We start from the raw sequence: 27,717 nt of genomic DNA, 5'->3' as shown, positions 1-27,717 counted from the left end.
GCGGAGCGCCGGCACGACGGGGCTAATCGCGATTAATCATCCACGGCCCCACCGCGGGGCGAACGGCGGGCGGGCGGCCGGGGCCGCGGGGCACGGCTCGGGCCGGCCGAAGGCCCGCTCTTCCGCCGCCGCCCGCCCCCGCGGCGTCTCCCGGTGTCCCCGTGTCCCTCCCCCGGGGCGAAGTTTGGCCGCCGCCGCCCGTCTCCCCCGGCGCTGCCCGCGCGTGCGGGGCGCCTCCGCCGCTGCCAGGGCCGGGACAAAAGGCACACTGACACGTGATGGGAGCCGGGCTTCATAAATGGGACCGGAGAGGGGCGGAAGGCGGGGGGGGACGCGGCGGCGGCGTGTGCCGGAGCCGCGCCGGGCGCCCGGCGGCTCCCGCGCTGCCTCCCCGCGCCGAGGCGGCGGCGGCGGCGGCGGCGGCGGGCGGAGGCGGCGGGCGGAGGCGGCGGAGGCGGCCTGGGGGGGCGGGCGGCACATGGAGCGGCGGCGGCGGCGGGGCGGCGGAGCCCGGCGCGCCGCCTGAGCCGGGCGAGCGAGGGCGGCGGTGGTCGGAGAGGAGGCGCCGAGGGGAGGGAAGGGAAGGGGAGGCAGCCGGGGGGAGAAGTCTCCCACCTCCTCCTTCCCCTCGCCGGCACCGCCTCCTCGGCGCTCCCCAGTGCCGGGGTGCCCGGGCGGGGCGGTGCTCCCGCTCCCTGCCGGGGGTCGGCGCGGCCGGAGCAGGCGGGGGACGCGGCCGGTGCCGGGCGGAGGGTAAGGACGGCGCGGGGCGGGAGGGTGCGGGGGGTCCCCCCCCGGCCGGGGGCCAGGTAGCCGTCGTCCCCTTCAAAGTTTGTTGACGGCGTGGTGGGGGAGGATCCGGGGGGTGACACCGCCTGCCCCGACGGCGGAGCGGCCGGAGGGGAGGCGGCTGCCTGCGAGAGCATCCCTCCCCGGGATCCGTCGCCGCGTCCCGCGGCGCCGCGACCCAGGCTGCAGAGGGGGCCGGGGGGGAGCGCGGGTCTCGCCGCTGCCCCGGGCACGGCCCCACGCCGCCGCCTCGGGCGGCTGGGGAGAGTTGGAGGGTGCCCCGGGGCCACCCGGGAAAAGTCGGTGGCCCGAGGTGCGTGGTTTGCTTTCGTGATCCCGGCCGGAGGACGGGGGGACCCCGGCTGCCGAGGGGAGCCCGGCAGCGGGCGGAGGTGCGGGAGGCTGGTGGCGTTATGGTTAACACGCGTCTATTCTTGTGTGCGCGGAGCCGGCAGCCTCCTAGGTCCCCACAGGACCTTATCTGACATCGGAGGTTTCTCCTCTCGTCCTAGCCCACCGGTGATTTACAGCGGGTGGCATTCAGCCCGGTTTTCCTGTGCACTTTTCCTCCCAAAACTCTGCCGTTGAGGCTGTAACCGAAATAAAAGGCGGTTCGTGATTTTGTGCGCAACGATGTTCCGTTAAAAGATGTCACTTAGGCATCCAGCATCTTCAGAATATCCCAGTAGGGTTTTTGGTTGGTTCGTTTATTTTTGTCTGAAATTCGGAGGTCTGGGGGGAAAACAGCAGAAAAAGAGTGAGCTTTTTAAACTTCATGCAGTGTTTGTCATGTGAAATCTTCAGCTGTTGAGAAACAATTTTGAGTAACCAGATGGGCTTGTTTTAAATGGGCATCTTTTTGTCTCAAAGACGCCTGCAAATCTCCATTGAGAACACTCCTGGATGAGGTACGTACTAAGCCTTTGGCAGGAGAGAGCTCGTTACTGTGATTTCAGTTTGATTAAGTAAAATGGTGTCAGAAGATGAAGTCCATAGTTTTCCTTCTTTCTCTAAAATTGTCATCAGTGTTGTTTTCTGCATGGCAGCAAATGATCATACTAACAGTTTCAGCATATGTTTTCTTCTTTCAGAAGATAAAGGGACATACATAACATAGAGCCAGATAGCAAAATACTCCTTTTTGAGTATCTACAAGTTTTTTAAATAAAAACGTAGTGTGTCTTTTTTAACCTGTTATAGGTGTAGTAATGTTTCTTTTTTTTTTTTCCTTAGATGTATCACCTTGTTTTCATTGTTATTGTTCACCTTTTCTTAAAGGAATATAGCATTCTCTGCTGGGGGTGGCATTGCTGTTCACATGTACCAAGATCATGCGAAGGATCAGAGTGACGTTTAATGTGATATTTAATAACAAAATGTGCAACATTGCAAAAATTACTTGGGCGTGCTTAATTCGTTTTGGTTTACACCCCGTATCAACTGCCAGCGCGGGTCTTCCCTTCTCAAGAAAGGAAAAAAACCTTGTGACTACAGTAGGAATATTTATTATGCAGGCAGAGTTTATTAAATCAGCTGTAAAAGAAATGAACGTAACATCTTTAAAGAGTTTAGAAGATGAATGTGTAATGCCTGATTTGCTTGAGGTTAAAATTAGTTTTGTAGCAACCAGGAACAGCTTTGCTTTATTATCCATTGGTCTTTGGAATGAGAGGCAGAACCATCTGAATAAAAACATTTTAAAGCAGAATTGATAAAAGCAATAATTGTTTGACAGAGCCAGCAGGCATCTATTGGGGGGGGGGGGGAAGTTGGCTAGGTAAAGAAATAGACTATGTGCTGTGAATTTACCTCATCGACCATTCGACCATTCGATAACACCTAAACCCACAGTAATCAAACCAAAATACCTACAAAACTCAAGGTGAAGGTGGAAGCAGGTTACAGTATCGTGTGGATGAGCCGGTGGGCGCCTTTGATCCTGCCCGTTGTTCTTTGGTGAATTGTGTTAGCTCAGTTGCATAAAGGACCCCATTAAGGGCTTTCATGCTCTGCTGAAGGTATGGCAGGTCTTAGCCAATGCAAGCCTTTCTTTTCCTTTCTCTGTTCACAGGTTTCTGATTGGGCAACAGAAGTTTAGAAATGAAATAACTTGGGTTTTTTAGTAATTTCTGGCTTTCAGCCTTTAATGTGGCCATCCCAAAGTGCTTGCAGACTGTCATCCCTCTGGGATTTTTGGTGCTGAAAGTGTTACACACTAGGGAGGGAGAGCTGTGATGGCTTTCATTTCTATTGAGCAGAGGTAGGTGAGGAGATTAAGAGGCAAGGCAGAACCCAAACCCATATATTCACTTAGTGTTGCCCAATAATTTTACAAATACATTGCCGTTCCTGGTTCTGCAGGTCCCATGCACCGTCTTCCACTCATCTAGTTTCTCTACTTCTGCACATTTTAAGAGATATTACTGTAACTTCTCCAATGCAAACTTTGTGACCTCTCTCTAGTCGTGCAGTCGGCTATCTAGGCATCCGCAGAATTCATTTTTCTGATTGGTCTTCATTTCTTTGCAGATGTCTATATTGGCTTTATCTGAGTCTCCTCCTGAAAGAGTAAATTATTTTAGATAACGTTTCTCTGCAATTTCCCAAATAGTTTAGGCTATGTAAAATGATGAATGTTCTACAAAACCACTCATCAACCATTTAAGTGAGGATTTGGAGATTTTTCTCTTCTCTAGCAGCAAATTCACACAGTCTGCTGCTGATTTAAAATATGTACTGCGGGCGACCCTAACACTGGGATTTGGCCAAGTTCAAAGCAGCTGTGCAGATGGACACAGAAGACAGAAGGCAGAGGGAAATAGACCCTTTTAATCATAACAAGGCTGCTCTTGTTTTCCTATCTATAGTAGAAATGCATGCCAGCCCCTTGTACTTAAAAGCAAGCTTGCAAATGTGCCAGAATAGACAGCAACAGCATTTGTTATTAATGCAAAGTTAAAAATGTGACAACCTGTATTCTCAGTACTGCTCTTTACGTCTCCATTTCTAGACTGATGCTGTACTGCTGCAAAAAGTGCACATCCGATCGCTGTCGGTGGGATAAGAATTTCCCCCCCAGAACTCAGGCTCTTTGAAAGTGCGTGGCTTTGTTAATGAGAGCTGAAACCAGCCACGACCTGTCCTTTTGAAATGGTTATAATGACTTATAAATCAATTTCTCGTTAGAAAGAACTTTTTTTTTCCCCTTTTTCCCGAAGGTGCCATTGTTGCCCATGAAAAATGATTGGGTTTGCAACATAAGGTTGGAGCACATTTTATTCTGCCGTTTGTGCCTCATGCAGGGGGATTATGGTGATGCACACACCAAGCTCGGTTCTGCCTCTTTTCAATAGGAACATCCTTTTTTGATCAAGCTACCAATATCCAAATGACAGATAAAATAGGTATTTCACTACTGTGTGTGTTAATATAATGTCACTCATTATACTTTGGCTGGACTGTTGGTGAAACTGGATGTTTTATGTTTCAGATGTTGGCTTGTTTGTGTAGATCAGGTCTAGATGGCATCAAACTGTACCTCATCCTGTGTTGACCTGTTTTATGGCAGTTGTATATTCTTCTTAAGAAAGGCGTGTTTACTCACTGCAAAGTACTGAGCAGGAGCAGTTCCATGGGGAATACTGTCAATTCCCTTTCAGCCCTCGCTGGAGTCATTTTCGTATTTCTGCATTTTAGGAAACCTTTCAAAGTTTGTGCTTAGGGGCTTGAGGGGGTCCCATCTTCCCGTTGTGGTAAATATGTGAAACGTGCTCTTAGAAATCATTGTTTTTAGCCAATTCTGCCTCTGCTTAAAACAATACAATACTGGACTCCAGACTATGCGTATGCCTGGAAAATTAGGTGGAATACGTTTGGAGTGTGTATATAGTTACCTCTCTATATATATACACATGCAAAATAATTTTTATAGGATCTCAGTGATAGATGTACTCATTTTAGATTCTTGCTTTTCCCCAGGAAGGCTGTGTATTCAAAAGATACTTAGGAATTCAAAAAGATACTTAGCACTCATCTTGCCTATATTTTTTGTACCTACACTTTTAGCTTGTCTGCTTGTCTTCTGGCTCCGGGAATTTGAGTTTACGCATGACAAACACTACTGCAGCGTTTGTGAGACTTTGCATAGTTGTTCCTCTAGGCATGTGTATGTCTATCTGTAAGCTTATGCATAGAAATATACACACGTGCACACACACACACACAAAAATAAAAAGTCGTAACTCATCCCTCAGTATCTTTTAACTATTTTTCCAAACCTGATGTAATACTGGTTGGAGTCTCTCCGCAATTTGTTGTTCTGGCTACTTGGATATCAGATACTACTGTAATTCTTTCTCACTTCTCCTCTTCTCTCCCTCTCTCGTTTTTTTAAAAAAGAAAAGCATCTGCATATTTCAAAGACATGCACCATTGCCAAGCAATCTGGTGTAGTGGCTTAATATGCTGGCAAATAATTTCACAAGTTGTTTGTGTGTGTGAAGGCAGTATATTTGAATATCATTATATTCTGAATGTAGCTATGAAGAGAGTTATCTGAGCTTATTTAAATTTTATGAAAGGCCAGACAGCTCCAGAAATGAAAGAATGTTTTACATTTTTTAATTGGAGTGCATATATTTGTCCTTCGCTAATGCTGATAGTGTGGGACATCGCATTTACCGAAAGCCTTTCTGTCCTAGCTTCTGAGCACTGCCAATACTTGGTGGCCTAATAACAATTTTCGGGAGAAGCAGACTCCTGAGGACGGAGGTAGAAGGGATGTTGCTTTGCAATGCGTTGCTGACCCTCTGTGCACTAACTTTCTGTCATCGCCTGTAAGCCCCTCTTCACTTTTCCCATTTTGGTGCGTTTATCCACTGTATGGGTCACTCAGTGGCTCCATTTGTGCTCTCCGTCTTCCCTTCCACCTCTGGACAGTCGCATCCTGTACTTCATTTTCCTTAAGCAGTTTGATTTTTATTGATGTCCCTGGCCAGATTTGCTCAACTGATCTCTCCTGAGTGTCCCCAGCTCGGTCCCATGTGTCAGTGTGTACAGCGCTGTCCTTTTCTGTGACCTTAGCGAGGATGGCTTCTCAGAGCCCTTTGCGTCTTCCTTCGCCGTTTGAATACAGGTCAGAAATGGACTTTCAAAAGCGCAAGTCATTGCCTGCAGAGCAGTGGGTCTGTTCTTTCTTTACGGTGAGATCTGAAAATCCCACTAGCTATATCCTTCGGTTTACAGAGGTGTCTGAAGTTTGCATAGCTCGGAAGAGGAGGGAGGTTTTATCTTGTGAGTTTTCTCCTTCACCTGATCTGCTTTCCCCAAGCCGATCACAAAGACAATTCTTCTCTTTCCCTAAAATCTGCATCCCCTGCCTCCCAGGGGCTCCTTCCACTTGGGTCTTTCTCTCTTAGTTTTCCCTGGTTTGCTCCCGTCTCACCTGGAGACGTCCTATTCCCTGTATGAGGACAGTAGTTACCTCTCCTCTCTCCTCCCAATCCCCTTCACACCAATCACTTAACCCGCATTACCTTTGCTCTCAGCACCTCCTTGCTATCTCACAGTCTTTGATTAAAACTTGCTAGGGCCACAGTTTGTTGTGGGGGGAGGAGGAGGCAGACATGCACTCTGTGCAGTTTATGAGGGTTCTCCCTAGAGCCTGATGTTTTTGCTGCCTTTCTCTCTCTGATCCTTACTCTTTTAATAAAGTTCACTAATATTTTCTGCTGCAACAAATTCTTGACTTTTTTTGTTCTGCTCAGGCCGTTTGGACGCTGTTTTCTTGGAGTGGTTATCTCTTCCCATCCCCCAATAAATGTGTTTTTCCCCCAGTTTCATCCTCTAAACATTACATTCTTCTGGGGACCTTTAGCATTCAGAGCCTCAGTCTTTTACGTCCTGCTCTGCTCTTTCAAATGACTTCTCTCCCTTCAGATACACGTTGTGTGCTAAGCTTCTAGGTACTTCCAGGAGACTGAGTGTTCAGCCCCCGTCTCTTTTGCACCTGGCTGGGCTTCTCTGTCTCCATTTAACATTTATGTCAATTCTGCTCAGCAGTAATAAGCGCCTGTACCTTTTGGCATTAGAGAACGGCTAGAAAAGGGGCTGGAAATGAAGCAATTTCTGTTGGAATATTGAAATCCAAGATAAACCCTTTTGTGAAAAAGAAAAAGTGTGCGAGTTCAAAATTGACCAGCTTAATGAGTTCTCTTCCATTTTCTTTAAAATGTAAATACCATAACATTGTATCAAACTTTTCGTATTACCTGTTCATTCTGCTTTACTGGGAAATGGGTCCCTAAACTGGAGCTGATTTTAAGCAAATACCAGCTCACTCTTGCTTCACCGTTTCCCTCTCATCTGAGCCTTTCATACTTCAGCAAGCCTCTTCATCCTCTCCCAAAACTATGTCTTTAAATGAAATTAAGATGTATAAAGTAAACTGTGAAAGATGTTAAAATCCCACGTTCATACCGTCTTTTTTGTTGTTTTAAGAAAGCCACCTCCGCCTTCCCTCCTTTCTCCCAAAAGCCAGGCAGACCAGGTAGCTGTAATTTCCCATTAATGTGACTCTGACGGTCCCCTTGCTGGTTTGTGCCTTCAGTACTTTGTCTTGTCTCCAGCCTGGTAGGAAATGTGTGTGTAGGGGCTTGTATTTCGCAAGCTGAGGGATTTCAAGTGAACTCGGGAGCTTTGGAGGTTTTTCACAGGCAGATGGGGCAACTGTCCCTGCTCTGGCTGGGTGGGATGTGGGAGACACATCCTCGGTTCCCTTAATTCAGAGAAAGGGCTTCAAGCTAAGCCTCTCACCTGCCAGGTGTGCACCCTGGTGCTTTTATTTCCTGATGTTTAGCTCTTGATCCAACGTGGAACAACTCGAGCAGTTTAGAGATGGGCAGCAGAATGGAGGGGTTGCCAGCACGCTCACCTGGCTCGCAGGAGAGCAAAGTCCCGGTCCTTCGCCTGCACCAAACGGAGCAGGACTTCAACCTCGCTTTTGAACCTCTCTGATCTTAGACACACGCGTATGCCCTGGCTGTTTGAGAGAGAAGACACAGCCTCTTCTTTTCTGTGCCTGCAAGTCACCTGTGCTAAAACTGGTACACACATCTCACCAACAAAACTTCGGAGGGAAGAAATGATGTTATTTCTTTTACAAACATTGTTGGTCGCTGATTAACGCTCTGTTTTCCCCATTGTTTTTTGTTCAGATTATCAGCTGATGGATGCTGGGTGGTGTCACGTAGGGGCAGTTTGCCCCCAAATTAGAACAATCCAGCCCCTATCCTGCTAGTGTGCAAACAGTATGTTAATTAACATAAATGACCATGTAGCTGTGGTTTCTTGCTAATTGAGGTTCAACTTGGCAAAGATATCATCATGTTACATAAGAACAAAATTTGGTTCAGTTCTTGCATGCCCTAGTTTACCCCACAGCTGATAGTGCCTTGCTGTAACCAGAAGATAGCATCCCTCATTTGCTCCTCTCCTAGTGTCTGTGCTCCTTCACGATCCCTCACACAGAGAGAATTCACTGAAGTGAATGCAAGTTTTCCTGAATTAGGAGTGACAGTGTGTTTGCCATTTATAGCCTAAGAGTAGCACAGTGTTGGAGATGGAGTAGTAAAACAGTAAATAGGATAGGGGTAACATTGCTTTCACATTCTTGTCAACATGTTTTTTTTCTTGCTTGGTGTTACTGAGTCTTAGAGTGCCATTTCTCAGACTGCGCATTTCTTTCTCCAAGGCTTAGAAACCTTGTTCTGTCCTCGAAGCAGTATTGTTCATCGCCATATGGGATAAAGTAATTATTAGCCATATAAATTTTCGTTTTATAGGACAGTTCTAATTCCTGGAGGCCAACAGTTACTATGGTAGATCTCATTCCTCTCACACCTTTTCAGCTGACTACACACGAGTATAAATTACTGCTGTTTCTCCTTCAGTAGTACTTTGTGGACCCAGTTTGGTAGGAGTCCCAGTGTACTGGGCGCTGTGCAAACTTGCTGGAAGATAAAGCCCCCTGAAGGACTTAAAAGCCTTACAACATGTAAGCGAGGAGAATGCATTTACATATTTTGTGCATTCAAAAACTATGTTTCGATTATACCTGCTTATCCTTTAGCCTGTTCTTAATTAGCTCTGGGTATCATAGAAGAAATGTATAGACATGGAGATCAAAATATTTTCTAAAATAGAAGCTAGAAAGGTTTGATTGTGGATTTCCCTTTCTAGTTTTGATTCCTTTTCTTGCCACGTCAACATTTTTGCAGATATCAGTAGCATCATTGTATTGCTCATAATTACTTTCCGAGGAAGAACGCAAATATTCACTGTTTCTATTCAGGCTATTAAAATTGCTCTATCAATCATCCTGGTTTGAAAATTATAATAAATTCAGCCCTTTTTTTAGACAATGATAAAAACTTTCCAGCCCTCCCTCTCCCCCAGAACAGCAGGAGAAGGTAGGTAATAGCATTTTAATGAAGTCACGTTCTTGTTCCCCAAGTGAACTGGTCCTGTGGACCGACGAGAAGTCCAGGGGAGGTGTAATTCTCCCTGTTGTCCGAGATGAGTTACCAGCCTTTTACGTATTATATATTTTATATTTTACTTAAGGGGTCTTTATATTCTGATAGCATCCAAGCTTCTTTTAAGGCTGTATGTAACCACACAGTGGAGGGCAGTAGTAAGACTTGCCCCCTCAACTCTTCACTAATTCTTTTCGCTTTGAGGGCAAAGCCTTACAAAGTTGTGTCTTCAACCTTCAGCTGACGTTTAACACCCTACGGGTGTTTGAACCCCGGTAAAGCAGGCTGGAAAAAAAGGGCTAGAGGAAGTTAAATCCAGGTCTCTGCAGACAGCTAAGCGGTGTGTTTGTAAGAGCCACTCCATCTAGTGGCAGTCACTTTGCGCAGCTGGTCTGGCAGTGCCCATCAACAGCTGACGGCTGATGGGAGAAAAGTCTAAAATGGTGTTCAGCTATGGGTTTTCTGGGTTTGGTCTCCAAGATAAAAGATACTTGAAATTTTTATCTATTGTGTAATCCTTATCCGTAATCATAATTCATTACTTACTGTGAATTGCTGCATGCAGTCATGGAAATACACCGAGAATTTTGAGTGCCGGCATCAGCACGGGCTCTTCCTCATCTTTAATCAATGTTTCAGTTCTTTTTAAAGCCGTTTTAAAATGAGTGACGTAGTAGAGCTCATTTATGGAATGAGCTGAGAGCTTTGGAGACTCAGAGGCTCTGTTGGAAGAGCGGCTTTTGGCAGGGCAGGGAGGCTCTCCCTCGGCAGGGCAAGGGGGCTCTCCCTCACTGCCACCCTGCCGGCGAGGGGACCTCGCTGCAGCACACAGCCGTCACCCCAGCCCCGTCCAGAGAGGAGGGGTCTGTGCAGGGGACCCTTGTCCACTAGGGAGGCTGTGAGAAGGCTCCCAGAGTATTTCGTGTAGAGATGTTAATGGGTCTCGGGCAATATGGGTTTGGGTTGTGTTGAAGCCAGCTGCAAAGAGCAGCGTGGCCACGTGGAGTGCAGTGTCCCGTTCTTGTGGGCAGTACCTCCTCGCAGCTCCAGGTTTGGACAGAAGAGCTCAGAGCCAAAATTGGTGTGACACTGGCACGTCCACCTAACCAAACAAAAAGACCAGGAACCAGACCACCGCTCCCACCATCAGCTTTTCAGTCTCTGTCAAATCGTACAACACCTCAGACTGTGACCTGGCCTCTCCTGATAACCTCAGTGCCAAAGGTCCAGTCTTGTTTTCACTAGGCAGCCGTGGAAAATCTCACTGATCGCTTCAGCGCGTTTCAGTATTGTAGCTTATAGCAGGGCAAGCTAGTATCTAAATTAAAATAAACAAAATTCCAGTAAAGTGCAATTCCAGATCAGGCGAATGGCTGTTTTACTGCAACTTTAATAAAAATCAACTGCTACTTGAATAGGTGCATGCACACATACTGCTAGAAATTTCCAATTATGATATTCCCAGCAGCAAACAAAAACAAAATTAATGTCAGCTGCATCCCCCAAAGCCTAAACTACACCACTAATGAACTCCCAAGTACTCTCAAAGAAAACTCTCTTTGCAGAGACAATAAGGTGGAAATTACTGTAATAATCTCAATGTAAAAATACAGAAGGAAAAAAAATCATTGAAATGCAGAGTAAGACTTGCCTCTCCTGATCCCATTAACTACGTTGCTAGCATAGCATATGCATGCATAGTGATACTGTCACATAACTCACTGCCACCTTCAAAAGAGCACGCAGGAATTCGTGTTCTTTCATTTGTATTTCAGACAAAGGTAGGGGTTGCACGGTGGCTTGCACCTTATTCTGAGGAAGTCTGTACTTAACATGACTCCAGCAGGGACCAGCTACCTCGTAACAATTTGTTTGTCTGTCTAGTAGAAGTGCTCAGTTGCATACAATTTTTGAAGCTTTATTCAAACATAATCTTCTCGACATGGGGCTCTGGCTTTAATCATTAAAATGGTTGTCTTTTTTCTGTCAGAAATAAGCTGGAGTAACAGAGATACTACAGCCATCTTTACATGTTTATAGAACTACTTGATTTATTTAGTATTTTTTGGGTAGTTTTCAAATGAATAACACATTCTTCACTTCTGGTTTTAAACTGGTGTTACAATGCCAAGTTTCAAGTTGCCAGACTTCACCCAAAGCAAATTTGTCAGTTGTCAGCAGGGTCACCTTTGCAACATGTAACATCTGCAAATTCTACTAGGAACAGCTGTAAAGCACCTTCTGGATGAAAAGTATGTTACGTATTAGATTATTGCTGTTCATTTTTAATGTGTGCTTCAGTGACATTTCCCTCCCTTACTGCGCAAACCCTCAAAATTAAATTCCTTAATATGGTCTGTCTGTCTAATAATTATGTTGTTATTTGCTGAGCAACGATGTCTGCAAAAGCTGACAGAGCAAGTGCCTGTGTTGTGTGTTAGACTATCCTGGTAAGGGTTGTTTATACTCATCCTTGTTTGCAGCACTGGAATTGCAGTGTCTTCTGGAGGTCTAGGTTCCTCTATTTCCTGTAACACTCAATGTCCAGGCCTGCTGAATCAAATGGAAAACTTCAATGAACTATGGAAAAAGTCTTGAGTGTTCAGGTGCCATTTGTAGGTGCGGTATAAATATCTCATCAGCCAAATGATCTCTGCTTCTTTTGGAAACGCTCATGAATTCTTCTGGTTTTAGGTATTGGTATTGTTGTAGAGATGAATCGTTTTCTTCTTTCTTTTAGTTTTCATGGGAAAACTGAGCTGTGGTACCTACTGTGCAAGACTCCTCTTTAGGAGTTGAAGTGATCAGTACTCCAGGTTTTGGCAGATAATCTCTCGTGGCCTTTCTGTCCGTTTGTTGTCAGTTGTGTAAAGCGAACAGCTTAAGTCAGTACAAGCCTATATATGGCATCTGGGATTTCTTGGGTGTCACAAACAATTTCCTCCATTCTAAAAGCATGAAAAAGCTTGGTTTTGCTCCTGTTGCTGATGTAATCATCGAGACGTCCCATAGCAGATGCAGAATAGCTGTAGCACACCGAAGCAATGATTCTGGCTCTTATTTACATTCAGACCACTCTCAGCCACTCTGGCGGTGGAAGGGGGCCCTAAAGCAGATGTTCAATGCATATTCAAGGCATGTTATATGGGCAAAGGAGCACAGCATAATAAGAGCTGTAAGACCTGTCTTACATGTTGATGCATGTAAGATGCTCAGATGCTGATGAGGGTGCTCTCCCAAGGGTACCCTGACTGGGAGTTACACCCTGCAGTTACTCACCATCCACGAGCAAAGGGTGGGCATGATGGGACTCAGAGACCACTGGCTGCCTGGGGACCTTCTGCTGGGCTCCTCATTTCTGAGGGGACAGAATGTTTTTGAGGGTGTCCCCAACAGGACGAGTTACATTTCCATGCTTCTTGCAGGAGCAGTGGCTCCTGGTCTCTTTTGCGTGGAGTTTTGGCCAGAGCTGCACTCTGACCCAAGCTTGGTGCCATGTTTTTCTAGGCAAGCGTGAACTGCTCTGATTGGGGCTTCTGATCCACGCAGAATGGATCACTGATGCACTCACTGACTTAGCAGCGCTGGTCATTTTTCCTGAAACTGTGGACAGGACTGAGTAACAACCCACCTCCCCCACAGAGTCTTTGGACTTTGGTAATCCCAGTTGCCTTGGTATGCTTAGCAGAAGGAAGGAGTAGAGTAAGGAAGCTATATCCAGATCCCTGTATTTGTAGATGAAACACCTTGCTAATAAATTTGCAATAACAAATTCAGGATGTTAGCAGACCTCAGATTGCTGTAACAGGGTAATGTGAATACACAGGCATACTGGGTGAACTGTGAAGGTTAGAGTGCATGGCTCTTTCCCCGTTCCCTCTCTGTTGTCAGGTTTTCAAAACCCTCAGTGCCTTTTGAAAGAAAATCAATGAAGGTGATGATTCAGTTTAATGCTGCTCCTGCAGTGGCACGTGGTATTATCTAAACGAAGCAAGCCCAAGGAATATTGGTCTGCAAAGTGCTTTGCAATCAGAAGCCAAGTTCAGATCTAGAGAAAAATATCTTTCTGGTGGAGCGGCTCAGAATGTTTTGATGAGAAATGAAAATTACTTTCCTGTGGAATACTCAATTCCCTGCGCCTCCAGTTCTCACGTCACTTCTTAGTGTAATTCAGTTTCAGTGAAATCCAGGTGATTTCTTTCTGAGTGCTTGACTCACCCTGATTCCTGCAGGTGGCAAAGGCTAGACCTGCACTGAATACAAGAGAAAGGTCGATTTTGTTTGACACAGTTCAGCTAAGTTGTTTGTGGAGTTTGTCTCCGATGAGAGAGAGAATCACTTAATGAAGTCTGATCTTTTCCCCTTCTAGGATTTCCTCCGATGCATTTTTCCCTCACCCAAGTCTCTCTGAAACCAACAAGACTGGGGTTATGAAGTCAATCCTAGATGGCCTCGCAGACACAACTTTCCGAACAATCACAACAGATCTCCTTTACGTCGGCTCCAACGATATCCAGTACGAAGACATGAAAGGCGACATGGCATCCAAGCTGGGATACTACCCCCAGAAGTTTCCTCTCTCTTCCTTCAGAGGTGATCCTTTCCAAGAAAAAATGACTGCGGGAGATGATCCCCTGTTAAGCATTATTCCCTCAGATCAGGTCAACATCACAGAGTTTTACAACAAGTCCCTGTCCACGTTTAAGGATAATGAGGAGAACATACAGTGTGGGGAGAACTTCATGGATATGGAGTGCTTCATGATCCTGAACCCCAGCCAGCAGCTGGCCATCGCCGTGCTGTCGCTCACCCTGGGCACCTTCACGGTCCTAGAGAACCTCCTCGTCCTGTGCGTCATCCTCCACTCCCGAAGCCTCCGGTGTAGACCCTCCTACCACTTCATCAGCAGCCTGGCTGTAGCCGACCTCCTGGGCAGCGTGATTTTTGTCTACAGTTTTGTGGATTTCCATGTTTTCCACCGGAAGGACAGCCCCAACGTCTTCTTGTTCAAACTGGGTGGAGTTACAGCCTCCTTCACCGCCTCCGTAGGTAGCCTTTTCCTCACGGCAATAGACCGGTACATATCTATACACAGGCCACTAGCTTACAAAAGGATTGTTACCCGACCAAAGGCTGTCGTAGCGTTTTGTGTGATGTGGACCATCGCTATAGTAATAGCCGTTCTTCCTCTGCTCGGCTGGAACTGCAAAAAGCTCAACTCTGTTTGTTCGGACATATTCCCTCTCATCGACGAGACGTACCTGATGTTCTGGATCGGGGTCACCAGTGTCCTCTTGCTGTTCATTGTCTATGCCTACATGTACATACTGTGGAAGGCTCACAGCCACGCTGTTCGCATGATTCAGCGGGGCACGCAGAAAAGCATAATCATTCAGTCTACGGAGGATGGTAAGGTACAGATCACTAGGCCTGATCAAACTCGTATGGACATCAGGTTAGCCAAAACCTTGGTCCTTATCCTAGTCGTTTTAATCATATGCTGGGGCCCTCTCCTCGCCATCATGGTATACGATGTCTTTGGGAAAATGAACAAGCTCATCAAGACAGTCTTTGCCTTCTGTAGCATGCTCTGTTTGCTGAATTCAACAGTGAATCCCATCATCTACGCTCTGAGGAGCAAGGACTTGCGACACGCCTTCCGCAGCATGTTCCCCACCTGCGAAGGAACCGCGCAGCCCCTCGATAACAGCATGGAGTCTGACTGCCAGCACAAACACGCCAACAACGCGGGGAACGTGCACAGGGCTGCCGAGAGCTGCATTAAGAGCACAGTTAAGATTGCCAAAGTTACCATGTCTGTCTCCACAGACACGACTGCTGAAGCGTTGTAAGTCAGAGACTTCTCAGCGTTGTGAGAAAAGGAGTCAGTTTAAAAAAAAAAAAAAATTCAACAACAGAGAAAACCAAACCCGTGGCTTAACGTGTTTGTACCCTCCTGTAATACTTTTTTGGTTTGTCATTGTAAGCTGAGCGATGATTGTGTTACGAGCATTACCATCAGCCAGTTCTTCAGGCTTTACAATTAGGGGTTCGAGCTAAATTTTCAAAAGTTTTTTTCTCAAAAAGTGTTTACTGAATAATAGTAAGTTTCCTGAAAGAGCACAGAGAAAATAGCAACGGTTCCTTTTGGGAGTGTGAAGAAAAATTGTGAAACCTAATTGAAAACTAATGCATCCTAAACCAATACCATCAAATAAGAAAAAAAGCCTTGTAATCATGCTGTTCATTTCAATGTGCAGTGTATTTCATGTCTGTAAGTAATAGGAGTTTTCGATTTTTTTCCAAAAGCGGCAGTGCTGAGTTTTAGAGGTTTTGTAAAACGTGTCGTGTCCCGTGAATTGTATGCTGTTTTATTATGTGTTATTGATATTTGTCTGATTAAACAAAGTGATAAGGTAGACTTCCGTGGAAATAACGTGAAACGTGATATGTAAACCCCACTGAAAACACATACTGTATTTGAAGAATTCCTATGAGCTATTTTGGAAATTTTACACTTTTAGTGGTATTCTGTGGACTTAGAGGAGAGGCTTTGTGTTCTTCTACTAAAATTATTTCCCCACTACCTTTTACTTTCACATGCATACGAGAGTAACAGCAACAAAGGAATAGAGGAGGAATGTAAGAGAGGAATGCACTGGTTCAGACTTTTAAATACCACTGCGTTTATACAGAAGGACGTTTATGGTTGTACAGACGATCGCCCTGCTCTTGGGCGTTGCATGAATACGAACACTGAAAGGCGAAGGTCGCAGATATTGGCTCCTTTAACGGGCTACTGGTTTTAAGCCACGCGCTGGTGCTGGACCACTGAAGACAGCATGTGTCAGACTCAATGTGCGATGTTATCACTGTGCATTTGATGTATACTTGAAGTGTGTCGCATTCCTGTATCCCAGGTTTAAGCAGATTCAGAGCCTGAGATGCCAAACTCCCATCTTCACTAAAAGAGGAGGAAATATTGTCAGACTTAGACATTTTCTTATTGTGTGAGCGTGTATATAAATAAATATCTATGTGTGTGTACGTGTGTGTGTGTGTAAGTATACTAATCGGTGTGAGTCATGGTAGCATAACTAAGATAGGTCACTATGACCAAATGTAAACTGTATTTCTTGTTGCACGCTTTGCACACGAATTCTGTTTCTAAAATTGAGTTCTTCCAACTGATTACTGATGAAAGTACCATATTAAGAACATCCCGATCCACTCTGAGAGGTGTATCCATGTGCTAGAGAAAGCAACCTTTCAATTGTACTTGAGAATGAGGGGAAACAAGAGGCAGAGCATGGCATGAGCCCGCACTGACAACTGCAGTGGCTGTCAATGGTGTTCCTGAAAACTAAGAAAGCCAGAAATAAATGATAATTTGTTTTAAGACCGTCAGTATTTAAATCTGATTGCTTGCAATGAGGAGAGTCTCACTGTGAAATCAGGATACAGATGACAAGGTTTGACACCATCAGCTTCGAGGAAGGTGAAGTTATTGAAGGAAAATGGCACCTCTGTTCCCTGGTGGGATTGTTTCTGCGGCCTGGGACTTTCACAAGGAGCATGTTACCAGCTAGTCTTTGAGGCATGGATATTCTGTAATTCCATTCTGAATCAGAAGGTACGGGGTCCTCTTCTCTGCTGCCTTGCTTTTTTGGACCGTTTCCTCACCCTTCTGGCTGATTTCTGCCAAAATAGCTGCAAAGGCAGCTTAGCCCGTTAGCTCCCTGACGCCGCAGGAGGGGTGACTCCCTCCGTGGCACTGGGTGAGTGGAGCCAAATCCATGCTGCCCTGCCGCCCGTCCTCGGGGTTATGTAGGGAAAGAACAGGGCGGCAGCCCTGGGGTCTCTGGCTGCCATGGTGTCCCCATGGTGTTTCTGATACCTCGGTGCAGGCCAGAGCAGCCGGTAGCACAAATGGCCCAGCTGATTTCAGCCAGTGGCTCTGCGGGGGCGTAAGTGGCTCCAAGTTCAGGCTTGGTGAGGGGTGGCACGTTTTAAAGAGCTCATCAGGCGAGGTGCTGAGCAGCGGCTGGAAGACACAGGGGTACTTTCCTCCTCCACCCCTCTCCTGCAGCTTACTTGGGTGGTAGGACAGGGCACCATGCTCTCAAGGGGGCCACGGCAGTCGGCCGAAACCGGCGGATTGCAGAGGATTCCTGGAGGACATGCAAGTCCTCCTTCTGAAAGATCTTTCTCATCTCTAGGTGTAGCCCATCCTAAAGCAGTCCTCTTGGAGGAGGCGGGGGGAAAGCCCATTTGAAATATAAAGGTATTTTAAGAGCCATTTTTGAAACTGTCTTCTTGTGAATTAAATGCAAACTTCGTGGACTTTCATTGTGCATTCAAGTTCTAAATTTTACATGATAAATCATGGGACAATGGGGCTGTCTTGGCACTTAACTTGGTGCTTACTGATATAATAAGAAATAGCATCCTGTGAAACGTTACCGTCTATCATCACTATCTTCGTTTGCATAATGAGTTTTTCTAAAGCTCTGGGAACTGTGTCGGTTCACTTAGAACCATTTATTAAAGAGGTGGCAACAATTTCCCTACACGTTGCGCACTAAGTAGAACTACTCTTTCATTAGAAAAATCTGCTGCCGTTCCAAGATAAGCTGTACTTAAACTTCAGCTTTAGGTATTCCTAATTTGCAGTTGCCTACCTTCACTTAGCGATAGCACAGCCAAACGATACTGTGTTCCACGGCCACCCACACCGTCATCAACAACCAACGATAGTTGCAGTTACATATACGTACCAACTCCAAGTGTCGCATATCTACCGAGAAAGCCATCTATGTCACATGCGTGCAGAGTTAGATTCTCAACAGTCTAATTGTATATTTGTATAATATAATCTCCTTGATGCTGTGCAATCACTATCCACATCTTCTTGCACTGGCCTTTTGATGAAAATTTTAGTGTGTCTATTGTGAGATAGGCAGCGCATTTTACCTGCTGTTATTGGGCTGAATGTATGTAAATAAGTGAAAAATAAAAAAAGTCATCTGTACAAGCAGTGGCCTAAAAAGTCTGTAATTGTAGACTAGGACAATTGTTGAAGTTGCTGTGACATCTCAAATACTACCTTTGAATAAACTTGTTTACAGGGTCTCTTGGGATGCTGTTTCATAGCGAAAGGAAAATCTTTCCTTGTGATAATACGAGGTAAAGAAATTGGATTACCTGAGCTTTTTATTTTCAGTGTTTCAAAGTGAAGAACATAACTCTTTATTGTCTGTAAATCTAACATTATTACTTCCTCTTAGAAGAATATTGTATCATTAGATGTTTGTTTGAGCTGGTAACATCCTTGCAACTGCTGCAATATTTTTCATTAGCAACCTGTATAATAGTTTGTACACAAGTACTGTTCAGATTGTCATGAAAAGTAGCTTTGACCATTTATCTACCAGTAGCAGAATAGTATTTCTGTAAGATTTCCAGTGTATTCCTACCATATCATATTTTATTTCTATAATGTAATTAAACTGTTATTTATTCAAGGAGAAAAAGTATTCCTCTACTTTTTTTGTTTTCCAAATTTTGAGATAACTGAGGAAGCCACGTGATGATGCTGCCTCATCCCACAATCTGGTGCTCTACGTTTTGTTTATAAGTTTGTCTGTCGGATTCTGAAACAACTGCTTAAACAACTTGACAACAGGTTGTCAAGCTTTGTGGGTTTTAATTGTACGTTGATATGTTTGAAGGAGGAGGTAGATTATATATTTTATATTTGTGTATTCAGTACTATGGAGACGAGAGAAATGACATAGTTAAAACTGAATCTCCTGTTTCATTATGTAGGTAATTTCCCCTTTCCTCTGTATTAGCCAAAATGCAATAAATCTCTTTTGCCTTCCTCAGATGTATATGTTTGCACAGAGATGTCACATTAAGACAAACCCATATACTTCAGAAAAATGAAACACAGAAGAGCAGAAGAAAGGAATACAAACTAAAATAGTGCTGCCAACAACGATGACGACCTAAACTAGTTATTGGTGGTTGTAAATGTGGTTTAACCTCAGTCGGCAACTGAGGTTAATCAAAGACGTGAGAGAAACAAAAAGTTAGTTTAGTTTTGGCCAATGCTAGTGGGGACAGAGTTGGGGGGTGGAGGGGGGGGGTGATGGAGTGGTCCAACCGGGATGCAAAAAAGCTGTGCAGGGAGAGCAAGCTCAGCCATGCCACTGCCTACGGGGCACACTAAAGTGCCCCACCGCTGCTCATCCGCAACTGAAATGAAGGGTTGAAAAAACACTTATAATCTCTTTGTGGTCCCACATGCCTGATCCAAAGCCCACTAAATGCTGTAGGAAGGTCCCTGCCCATTTCAAAGGACCAGTTTTTCATATGACTTAATCTCAGACTCATGTTACTTGGGCAATTTTCCTTCTCCACATTTGTGGTTTGAAAACAGCGGAGGTCCTTAGGGGATGAAGTGAGCATGTCCTGGGGCCTTGGATCATGGTTGTGCCACAGCATTTGTATTTTTAAAAATTAGGTCACTGATGAATTGAGAAAGTCTTGGCAAAAAAAGCGCAGCTAGAAATGAGAGATTAGCTCTTAATCTTCAGCTGCATACCACATTTAAATGAAGAAGTCTGAATATTTCTGCTGAAAGCTGTCACTTCCAAAGCAGCCAGGAGACAATTCCCACTGTATTCGCATGTTCACTAGAAAATACGGGCTATACTGCCACAAACCGACAGTTCCTTTTGATGGTAAAACACCTGAGTCTATTCTAAACAACAGGAAATAATGACAACTTTCCAAGCAACTGCTTTCCCACACTATACCAGCTCAGGAAGTGTGCGGGCAAATATACTGTCATCGTTTCAGCCTTTCACATTAACATCCATTATTATTTCTGCTCTTCTGACAGTTGTTTTAAGAAGTCACAATATCATCATGCACGCACATCATCAATAAAACATCTGCATTTTGTTGATTTTTTTTAAAAAGTATGTTTTGTCTTCAGTGAAAGTCCAGCTTTGGCTGGATTTAAAAATTAAATCATAATATATGGGAACAGATTATAAAAGAAGAGAAAAAAAATCATTTTGCCTGTGTTTAAGAAAGCGTAGGTTGGGGGGTGTTATTTGACAGTTTAGAATACATGTCTTCCTCCATTCTGCCTTTGTCCATTGGTCTTTTTAGGTAATGAATATAAAGAATATCAACAGAGTTTTCTTTAAATAGCAGCACAACATATGAGGCACATGACTGCCTACAACAGGGCTCCTTAATACGAATGGCCATCTAATACTAATCTTTAAAATTCAGTTAACAGAAAGATTGATAATAAGCCCAAGGTAATCTTAATGACTAGGTATGACATGCCCTGGTATTGCTTTCCAATAAATCATCTTTGGTATTCAGAGCAGCAGTCAGTTTAATGTTAAAGCATATTAAGGTATGGAATCCTGTCTCAATAAAGTCACTAAGAATTTTTTATTGAGTTCAGCAGAAATGATATCTTACCCTAGATTTTCAAACTGTAAGTTTACATTTGGAAAGTGCAATTTTATATTCCATTGTATTTGCATTGTCACTGACATTAAAACAAAGATGAGACAAAATAAATAACAGCCTCTATATTCATTGGGTTTTTTTTTTTTACCTCCAAGATAATCTATTTTGAATTCTGGTGGGTCAATGCAGAATCATAAAGTCTGGCAGGAGTTCAATGGACTTGTCATGGGAGTGAAGCAATTTATTTATCCGTATGTGTGCAGATGGAGTAGAGAACATCATGAACAAAACTGCTCTCACAGTAATGCTGACAAAGTCGCTTCCTGACCACTTGCACTGATGCGGTTTTGATGCTGCTTTATCTCCCTCTCTCCGTATATATGCATATATGTGTGTGCATGGTGAAAACAGGCTACCGACATATTCAAAAATCTTTCCCCAAAATAAAGAAGTCTCCCTACATGTAATAATAATAATAATAATAATAATAATAATAATAATAATAATAATGTGAAACAACTTCACAGCCACTGATTTCACAAAGGGGAAACCTCTTCTGCCATTTATAGCCATAACTGGATGGATCAAGCCCTGCCATTGCTATTTTTTTTCCCCATGGATCTTACTGAAAGTCCCTCCAGGGCTCAGCACCACAGGGATATCCCACTTTCCACCGAGCTGAATAGAAGGAGAAAGGAAGGGAGCTGGAAATGCCCCAGTTCTTATTTGTGGCAGGCTGTTTCCGGAGCTACTGTGTGTGTAATGCTGCGAGGATCTCTCGGGACTCCCCCACGGTGTCCCTGTCCTCCAAGGCAGGGCTTGGTCGTTGCTGTAACCTGGCTGAGAGCAAAAACCTCATCAAGAGGGGTGAAGAATAACCATCTCTGGTTGAAACTCTAAAAAGAAAGGATAATAATGCAGAGGTGGGGACCTGCTATGTGTCATTTCTTAGTTAAGGAACAAGGATTAGGGGTATCATTTTAATAGAGGAACGTGGGGAATTACATAGGCTATGGATCCATCCAGTAAACACTCCTCCCAAACCTTCACAAGGGTAATAATAAATCCTGTAAGGCCTTTCATCAGCAGCCTGGGGAAAAAATATAACCATTGTCTCTGCAATGCTTAACTTGTAACCTAATTCAAAGTCATTTTTAAATTATACACCAACCTGCTACCAATGCAGTCTGAGTAGGCAAAATTAATAACAGGCATGCTCAGCAAATCCAAGGTTTAAAGCTTTAGCTAGAATGTTAATGTCTAAATTGAGTAATACTATCAGTCATGAGAATTACAGTTATCTGCCTCCTTATCTTTTCCTATTTATTTGAGGGGTTTTATTTATTCTTATTATAGCACTAGCAAAACCTGACAGCTCTGGCAGAGGGAGGGACGGTCTCTTCGCATGCGGCCAGTGGTTTGCTGAGCTGCCTGCAGCTGCGGAGCCAGGGTGCCCAGGCACTGCAAAACACTGATCTGGACAAGGAGGTGAAGAGAGAGGATTTGCCACTTCATAGCAAGCCTGGTAGGAGATGAGGAAAGAGCAAAGCCTTCCGGGGTGCAGCTCCTTCCCCATGCATGTCCTACATCCCCTTAGAGCTTGGGAGGTGCTGGGTGGACACTGCTGCAGGGGGAGGAAAGGTTCAGGTTTAAACCCCCCCCAGCTCCCACCTTGGCAGCTGATGATGGGCTCCTTGGCAGGGATATGGCCAAAATTGTTGCACCCAAGGGTTAGTGTCCATGGTGAGGCACTTGAAGAGGGAGCTGGCTTCTTCCTGCCTGTGCTTCATCAGCCGCGAGTGTGGACTGTGCATAGCTTGAACGTCTGCTTTTTTACTCCAAATTGTTCTTTAAGAAAAGCCTCCACTTTCAGCTTTAGTGTTCCTCACTCAGGATCCTGGAGCTGATCAAAATGTGGCTATGGGCAGATGATAAAAAGCCCCATACGTCTACAGTCCTTATAGATGGATTACAGGAAGAGTAGCTTAACAGCAAAATGTCATAAAAGACTCAAAAAAGACCACATTATCCACCTACAAATTGGGCATTTAGCCCAAATAGTTTTCTATGCAAGCGATGTATGCAGGTAAACCATTTAACCTCATTTTCCCTGGGAAAACTGAGGATCTAGTTTAGCTTAGTTAAAAGACTGAGTTGTCTCACTCAACCGCAATGGCAATGCAGGCAGCGGTTGCATCTGGTGCTGGAAAGGACCACTCCTATAGTGACCGACAGCTGACCTCCTAAACAGATATCTAAGCTGAGGCCTTTTGGGTTCTCTCATTCAAGACATTCAGCCCTGATGTGAAGTGAAAGTCTCCATCATTTCATTTCTTTTTAATCCCATTCAAAATACTGCTGGGCCCTGCAGATGCTTTATTTTATTATTGCAGACATGATGAAGCTACTGGCTATCATAAGAAAGGACAGAGGGGGCCTTCAAACTCAGTGCCACTCTATTCTTATGCTTTTGCTCTTTGCCCTTTCTTGCTGATTACACAAGGTTTTTAAATAGTTGTTTGGGATCTAATCTTAGCTGCTGTGTCAGCTGGCCCCTGCTGAGGCATCAATCCTTCTGCTGAATATGAAAGTGTAGACTGAAGTCTCAAAAAGGAACAGGGCACTTGCCTTCTAGAGAGCAGAGTGTGGAGGTGGGAATGAATAGGAAAGTGTTTCTTGTAGGAAAGTGAACAATGGCAAAGCATGAGAACATGGGCTGATGTACATTTTCTGTGGTCTTTTGCCCTCTGGCAGTTTCTTCCTTCTCCTCTCTGCGCTGCCTCCTCCACAGTGTCAACACAAGCACTTGCATGGCTGCCTGATAAGTCAGATCCAGCTGAACTGATCCAGCTAAAAAATAACATTATTTTTTTTCTTTTTTGGGCATGTTATGCCTGCCAGATCATTTCCAGACTGCATGACCTGGGTTTCAGAGCTGGGAACTGGCGCAGGATTTGTCACACGGGCAACTCAACAGCTCCATCAAATTAGGTTCCTGCTGTGCCAAGCATGTAATGGGACTTTCAGGATCTTGTTGTTCATTATCAGAACAGTCTAAAAGTGTTCTGCATTTCCAAACAGGAGCGCTGAGGGAAACTTGAGTTTCAGCGCCCATTGAAGCACCAAAACTGCAGGGGCTGCATCTGTGTCCTTCAAAGGCAAAGTCCTCACCAAACCTAAGAAAACTCTCCCCATTCTCAGTGCTGGTGACTTTGCTGGCATGAATACACTTCTTTTTTTTTTCAACAACAAAAGTAACCATTGCGTTGGAAAATTCCCTTTGTCTTTTCCTTCTCTTGAAAGATACCTGTTGAGTCTTTGGAAATGCCCGTGCTCGGGTAGATGGGCAGAACATGCAAGTCATCCCTCCAGCTACCAGCCACATGGCCAACTTGCTGCGGACACACGTTGCTCTGGGCATGCCACGGTGAACGCCTCTCCGCACCACTACACAAAGTCCCAGGGCAGGCAGGGTGAGCTTGGTGCTGCAGTGGCTCTCATATTGCAGTGTGAGCACCCCTTGGCGCAGGTGCCCATCACTTCTGGGGCAAACTCCTCTCACTGCCTGCCTCATGTTGCCCCTCTCTGTACTGCTGTATCTGTTTCTGTGTTGTGACTACTGGGAATCAAAGTGGTAAGTTACTGGGAATTGAAGCAGTTAGTTTCTCATCACTGCAGAGAGGCACGGAGATGCTTTGCAGAAGGAGCTGCTGACCAATTGGTGGGCAATCATGGAAGCAAACTACATCTCATGTGCACCCGCAGCACTCAGGCAGGACAACCACTACTACCTCTTCAGCAGCATGAGCACTCGATGCCTTTTTGCTTCTCAAATTTTATTTGAATCCCTACCAATGACAACATGAGCACTTGGGAAATGTTCACTCTTAGAAAAAACAAGTCAAACTTTGATTTTACAGGCCTGTATTGTTAAAAAAAAGAGACTGTCTAGTTCTGTATCAAAAAAATCAATCTCCTCTAGAGGCTGGATTGGTAAATAAATCAGGAGGAGAAGCTGCTGTAAATCAGAAAAGCTCTACCACATTTGCAAGCAGAGCGATAGAGGCCAGTCATACATCAGTCAGTCACACTGCTGAGCTGCAGATATGTTTACTCCACAAAAGTAATTGCAACCATATCCTTTCACAGGAGGGCAAAGTGTCCCACATTTTCCCTGGGGTGCAAAGATGCACATGGGAAGCTGGTAGTCATCATCATCCCTGGCAGCCCAGACTGTACGTCTCCTCACACTAACATACGTGTGTACCTTGTGTACCCTTAAGCCATCCTAACCTAAACTGGGGACCAAATGAGCCAGACGTTACCAGTACTGTGTAAGCTCTCTGGCCAAAGAGGAGTAGACTCATATTATTCTCCTTTGCAAGTCACTGAGTTAATGGCCTGTTTTTACATATATTGCTGTTACACCTGGCAACTCATGATAATAGAGGCTTGAGGTATTAGCAACAGCACAAAAAAAATAAACAGCCTTTATCAAACCATTCCTATGAGGGAAAAAGCCAGCATTGCATATGTCAAAGGCTGCATTATTAGAGCGGTCTTTAGTCTGCAGCTAAAAGGCCACACAAGCCTGTACTTCTAACTGCTAACTCAGGTCTCCTCAAGAGACTTGACTGGGATTTAAAGGGTAAGTATTGTGGAATGGTCTGCAGAGGAGAGAGCAGTCCCCTTAATGCTGTCTTTTCAGGACATTATTCTTTCCATTTGTATAGAGACAATTGCTCCAGCTAACCTGCTGTCCTGTACCCTAGGCAACCTGACGAATTAAAACTAACTGCCTAATCCATCAAACAAATGGTTTGCCCTGGCTCCATCAAAAGTAAATAAATAGCTATCCCCCCTCCCTGAAAAATAAAATGTTTCAACATCAAAGAAAGCTTCTTCCCTGCCTCATCTTTCCCTCTCCACATGCCCAAACGTAGGAACTTACAGCATGGTCACAAGGTCTGCAGAAGACCAAGATCTAAGGACTATCCATTAACACAGATATTTTCTCTCAAATACATCCATGAGCTCAGGGATCCAGGGGAGACTTGGGAGTGACACAGCAAACCACATCTCAACCCCTCTGGTGGGGCTCCAAGATAAAAACCAAACCTTGAGGCTGATGGCTTGTCAGCCAGGGGCAGGTCTTGCAGAGCACTCAGCATTGCCTCTTCCTTCCCCGCTGCCTTCAGCAGCCTGCAAACATAATCTTTTTCAGTGTTCCTCACAGTATCTAACTTTGCTTTGAAAGTCTGAATGTATTTACTGCCTTTGTTTTCCTGGCTGGGGATGTGTGCTTGGAGCCTGCTAACGAAGCTCGAAGAGCAGAGTGGAAGCACTTTCTCAATGCTGGCTGGCACAGGTGGAAGGAAACTGCCTGGCACCAGTCACCATCCTTGTATGCATGCTAGAAGACAGCGCCATGAAACACCACACAGCAAGGACAGGCACAGGGCTGGGGCCATGCATCCCTGCACAGGCAACTCTGCCTGATGCCTTCCCTGTCCTGTACTGCCACGAGCCATAAGCAGATCTAAATCCCGCCATATGCCAAATTCAGGCACCCTAAGCCTCATTAATTCAGCATGGATTGGCAGCATCTAATATCTAAAGGCATTTAAAATCTTTAGCAACCACAATTAGCACCTCCATTCTGGAGCATGAAGGTTTATATGCACCTAAATAGGAGCTCTGGGGCGGCACCCTGGTCCTGGTCTGAATAGATGGGCAAGGGATGGCTGCCTCAGTCATCTACCCTTCACCTTAGACTCCAGTCACATCTAACCTCTTGCAGCAGCAGCGCCAGGTTCGGCAGCAGGCACAATGATGGGTATTGCTAGCTGGCCAGGATTTAATTGAACACAGATGGAACTGAGGCAGCCTGAGCCTGATGCAAAGTGCTTCCAGTCCTCACTTCTCCTTGGGGTCCGCAAGCCGCAAAAACAACAGTGCTTCCCAGTTCAGTCATAAAACTTCCTTAAAGCTATTTGTTGTTTGTTTTTTGAAGTGAAGCTTTCGTTATCTAGAAAAGACATTCAGAGACACTCACAGCTACTTATCACTAATGAAAATAAACATTAGACCTGGACAGGCTAGGTACATCAGTGCACTTGTTCAATAGCTGCTTCTCCCTTGCCCAAGTACCAGACAGGAATGACCACTCAAGAGCCTCTACTCTGGAAGTACCATTATTTGCAGAGAACTTGCCAGTTCTTGGGGAAGCAAAACACAACACAAAAAACCAAAAGAGATTCTCCATGGTGGATCCCCGATGGACCATGCCCAGGAACCCCATCTACCACACCACAGTGTGATTGCTCATCCATCACCCCACGCTTTGTACCCTGTTACAGAAGGTTTGTTTTGGAAGGAGAGCAGCAGAGACCAGGAGAGTCCCTGATACATACCTGGCCCCTGGAGAGACACACTGCCAGGTGCAGCAGGTTCTTCAGCCAACTTGGCCAAAGGAACACACGGCAGCACGGCCCTTCTTGCCAATCTCACAATGAGCTGGGAGGGCAGGAGGGAGGATATGCATCTGGATAAAGACTATGTTACTGTCCTGAGCCTCCTTGTCCTGGGAAGGACAAGACTTATTTTTTAGGCTGTGCTGAACTAATCGAGAAAGCTCATCACCTCCCAGGGCTGGACCCAAGCGCTGTGTTTATGCATGACCATGTCTTGGGCACCTGGACTATATCCTAAATGGACGGATGAGAAGGCAGCAGAGCTTCCTCCTGCAGATCACAACCAGACACATGAATGTCATTTCTTGTGAGGGAAAATTGGAAAAGGTGCCGAAAAAGCCATAGAAATGATTTAATGGCTTGAGAATCCATTTTTCTGTGAGACACCTAGCTCGTAACATTTGGGTTTTTATCAAAGAGAA

The 27,717-nt window shown here is 45.0% G+C and overlaps 1 protein-coding gene across 4 annotated transcripts; it reads left to right on the top strand.

Annotated features, from left to right (window-relative positions):
* The first annotated feature begins 612 nt into the window (after window positions 1-612).
* CNR1 (cannabinoid receptor 1) lies at window positions 613-19,210 on the top strand. Of its 4 annotated transcripts, XM_076333207.1 has the most exons (4): window positions 737-753; window positions 1,660-1,697; window positions 8,004-8,096; window positions 13,693-19,210. In XM_076333207.1, exon 4 carries the CDS (start codon window positions 13,754-13,756, stop codon window positions 15,173-15,175), a length of 1,422 nt encoding a protein of 473 aa, XP_076189322.1. In that variant the 5' UTR covers window positions 737-753; window positions 1,660-1,697; window positions 8,004-8,096; window positions 13,693-13,753; the 3' UTR covers window positions 15,176-19,210. The 4 variants fall into 4 exon arrangements, with proteins under 4 accessions (XP_076189324.1, XP_076189323.1, XP_076189321.1 ...); XM_076333208.1 differs by lacking the exon at window positions 1,660-1,697 and having other exon boundaries at window positions 687-753; XM_076333206.1 differs by lacking the exon at window positions 8,004-8,096 and having other exon boundaries at window positions 735-753.
* Window positions 19,211-27,717: the final 8,507 nt, after the last annotated feature.

The sequence above is a fragment of the Aptenodytes patagonicus genome, chromosome 3 (assembly GCF_965638725.1).
Source record: "Aptenodytes patagonicus chromosome 3, bAptPat1.pri.cur, whole genome shotgun sequence".
Lineage (NCBI taxonomy): Eukaryota > Metazoa > Chordata > Aves > Sphenisciformes > Spheniscidae > Aptenodytes > Aptenodytes patagonicus.
The sequence above is the reverse complement of the archived record's forward strand: the minus strand, read 5'-3'. Positions and strand labels throughout refer to the sequence as shown.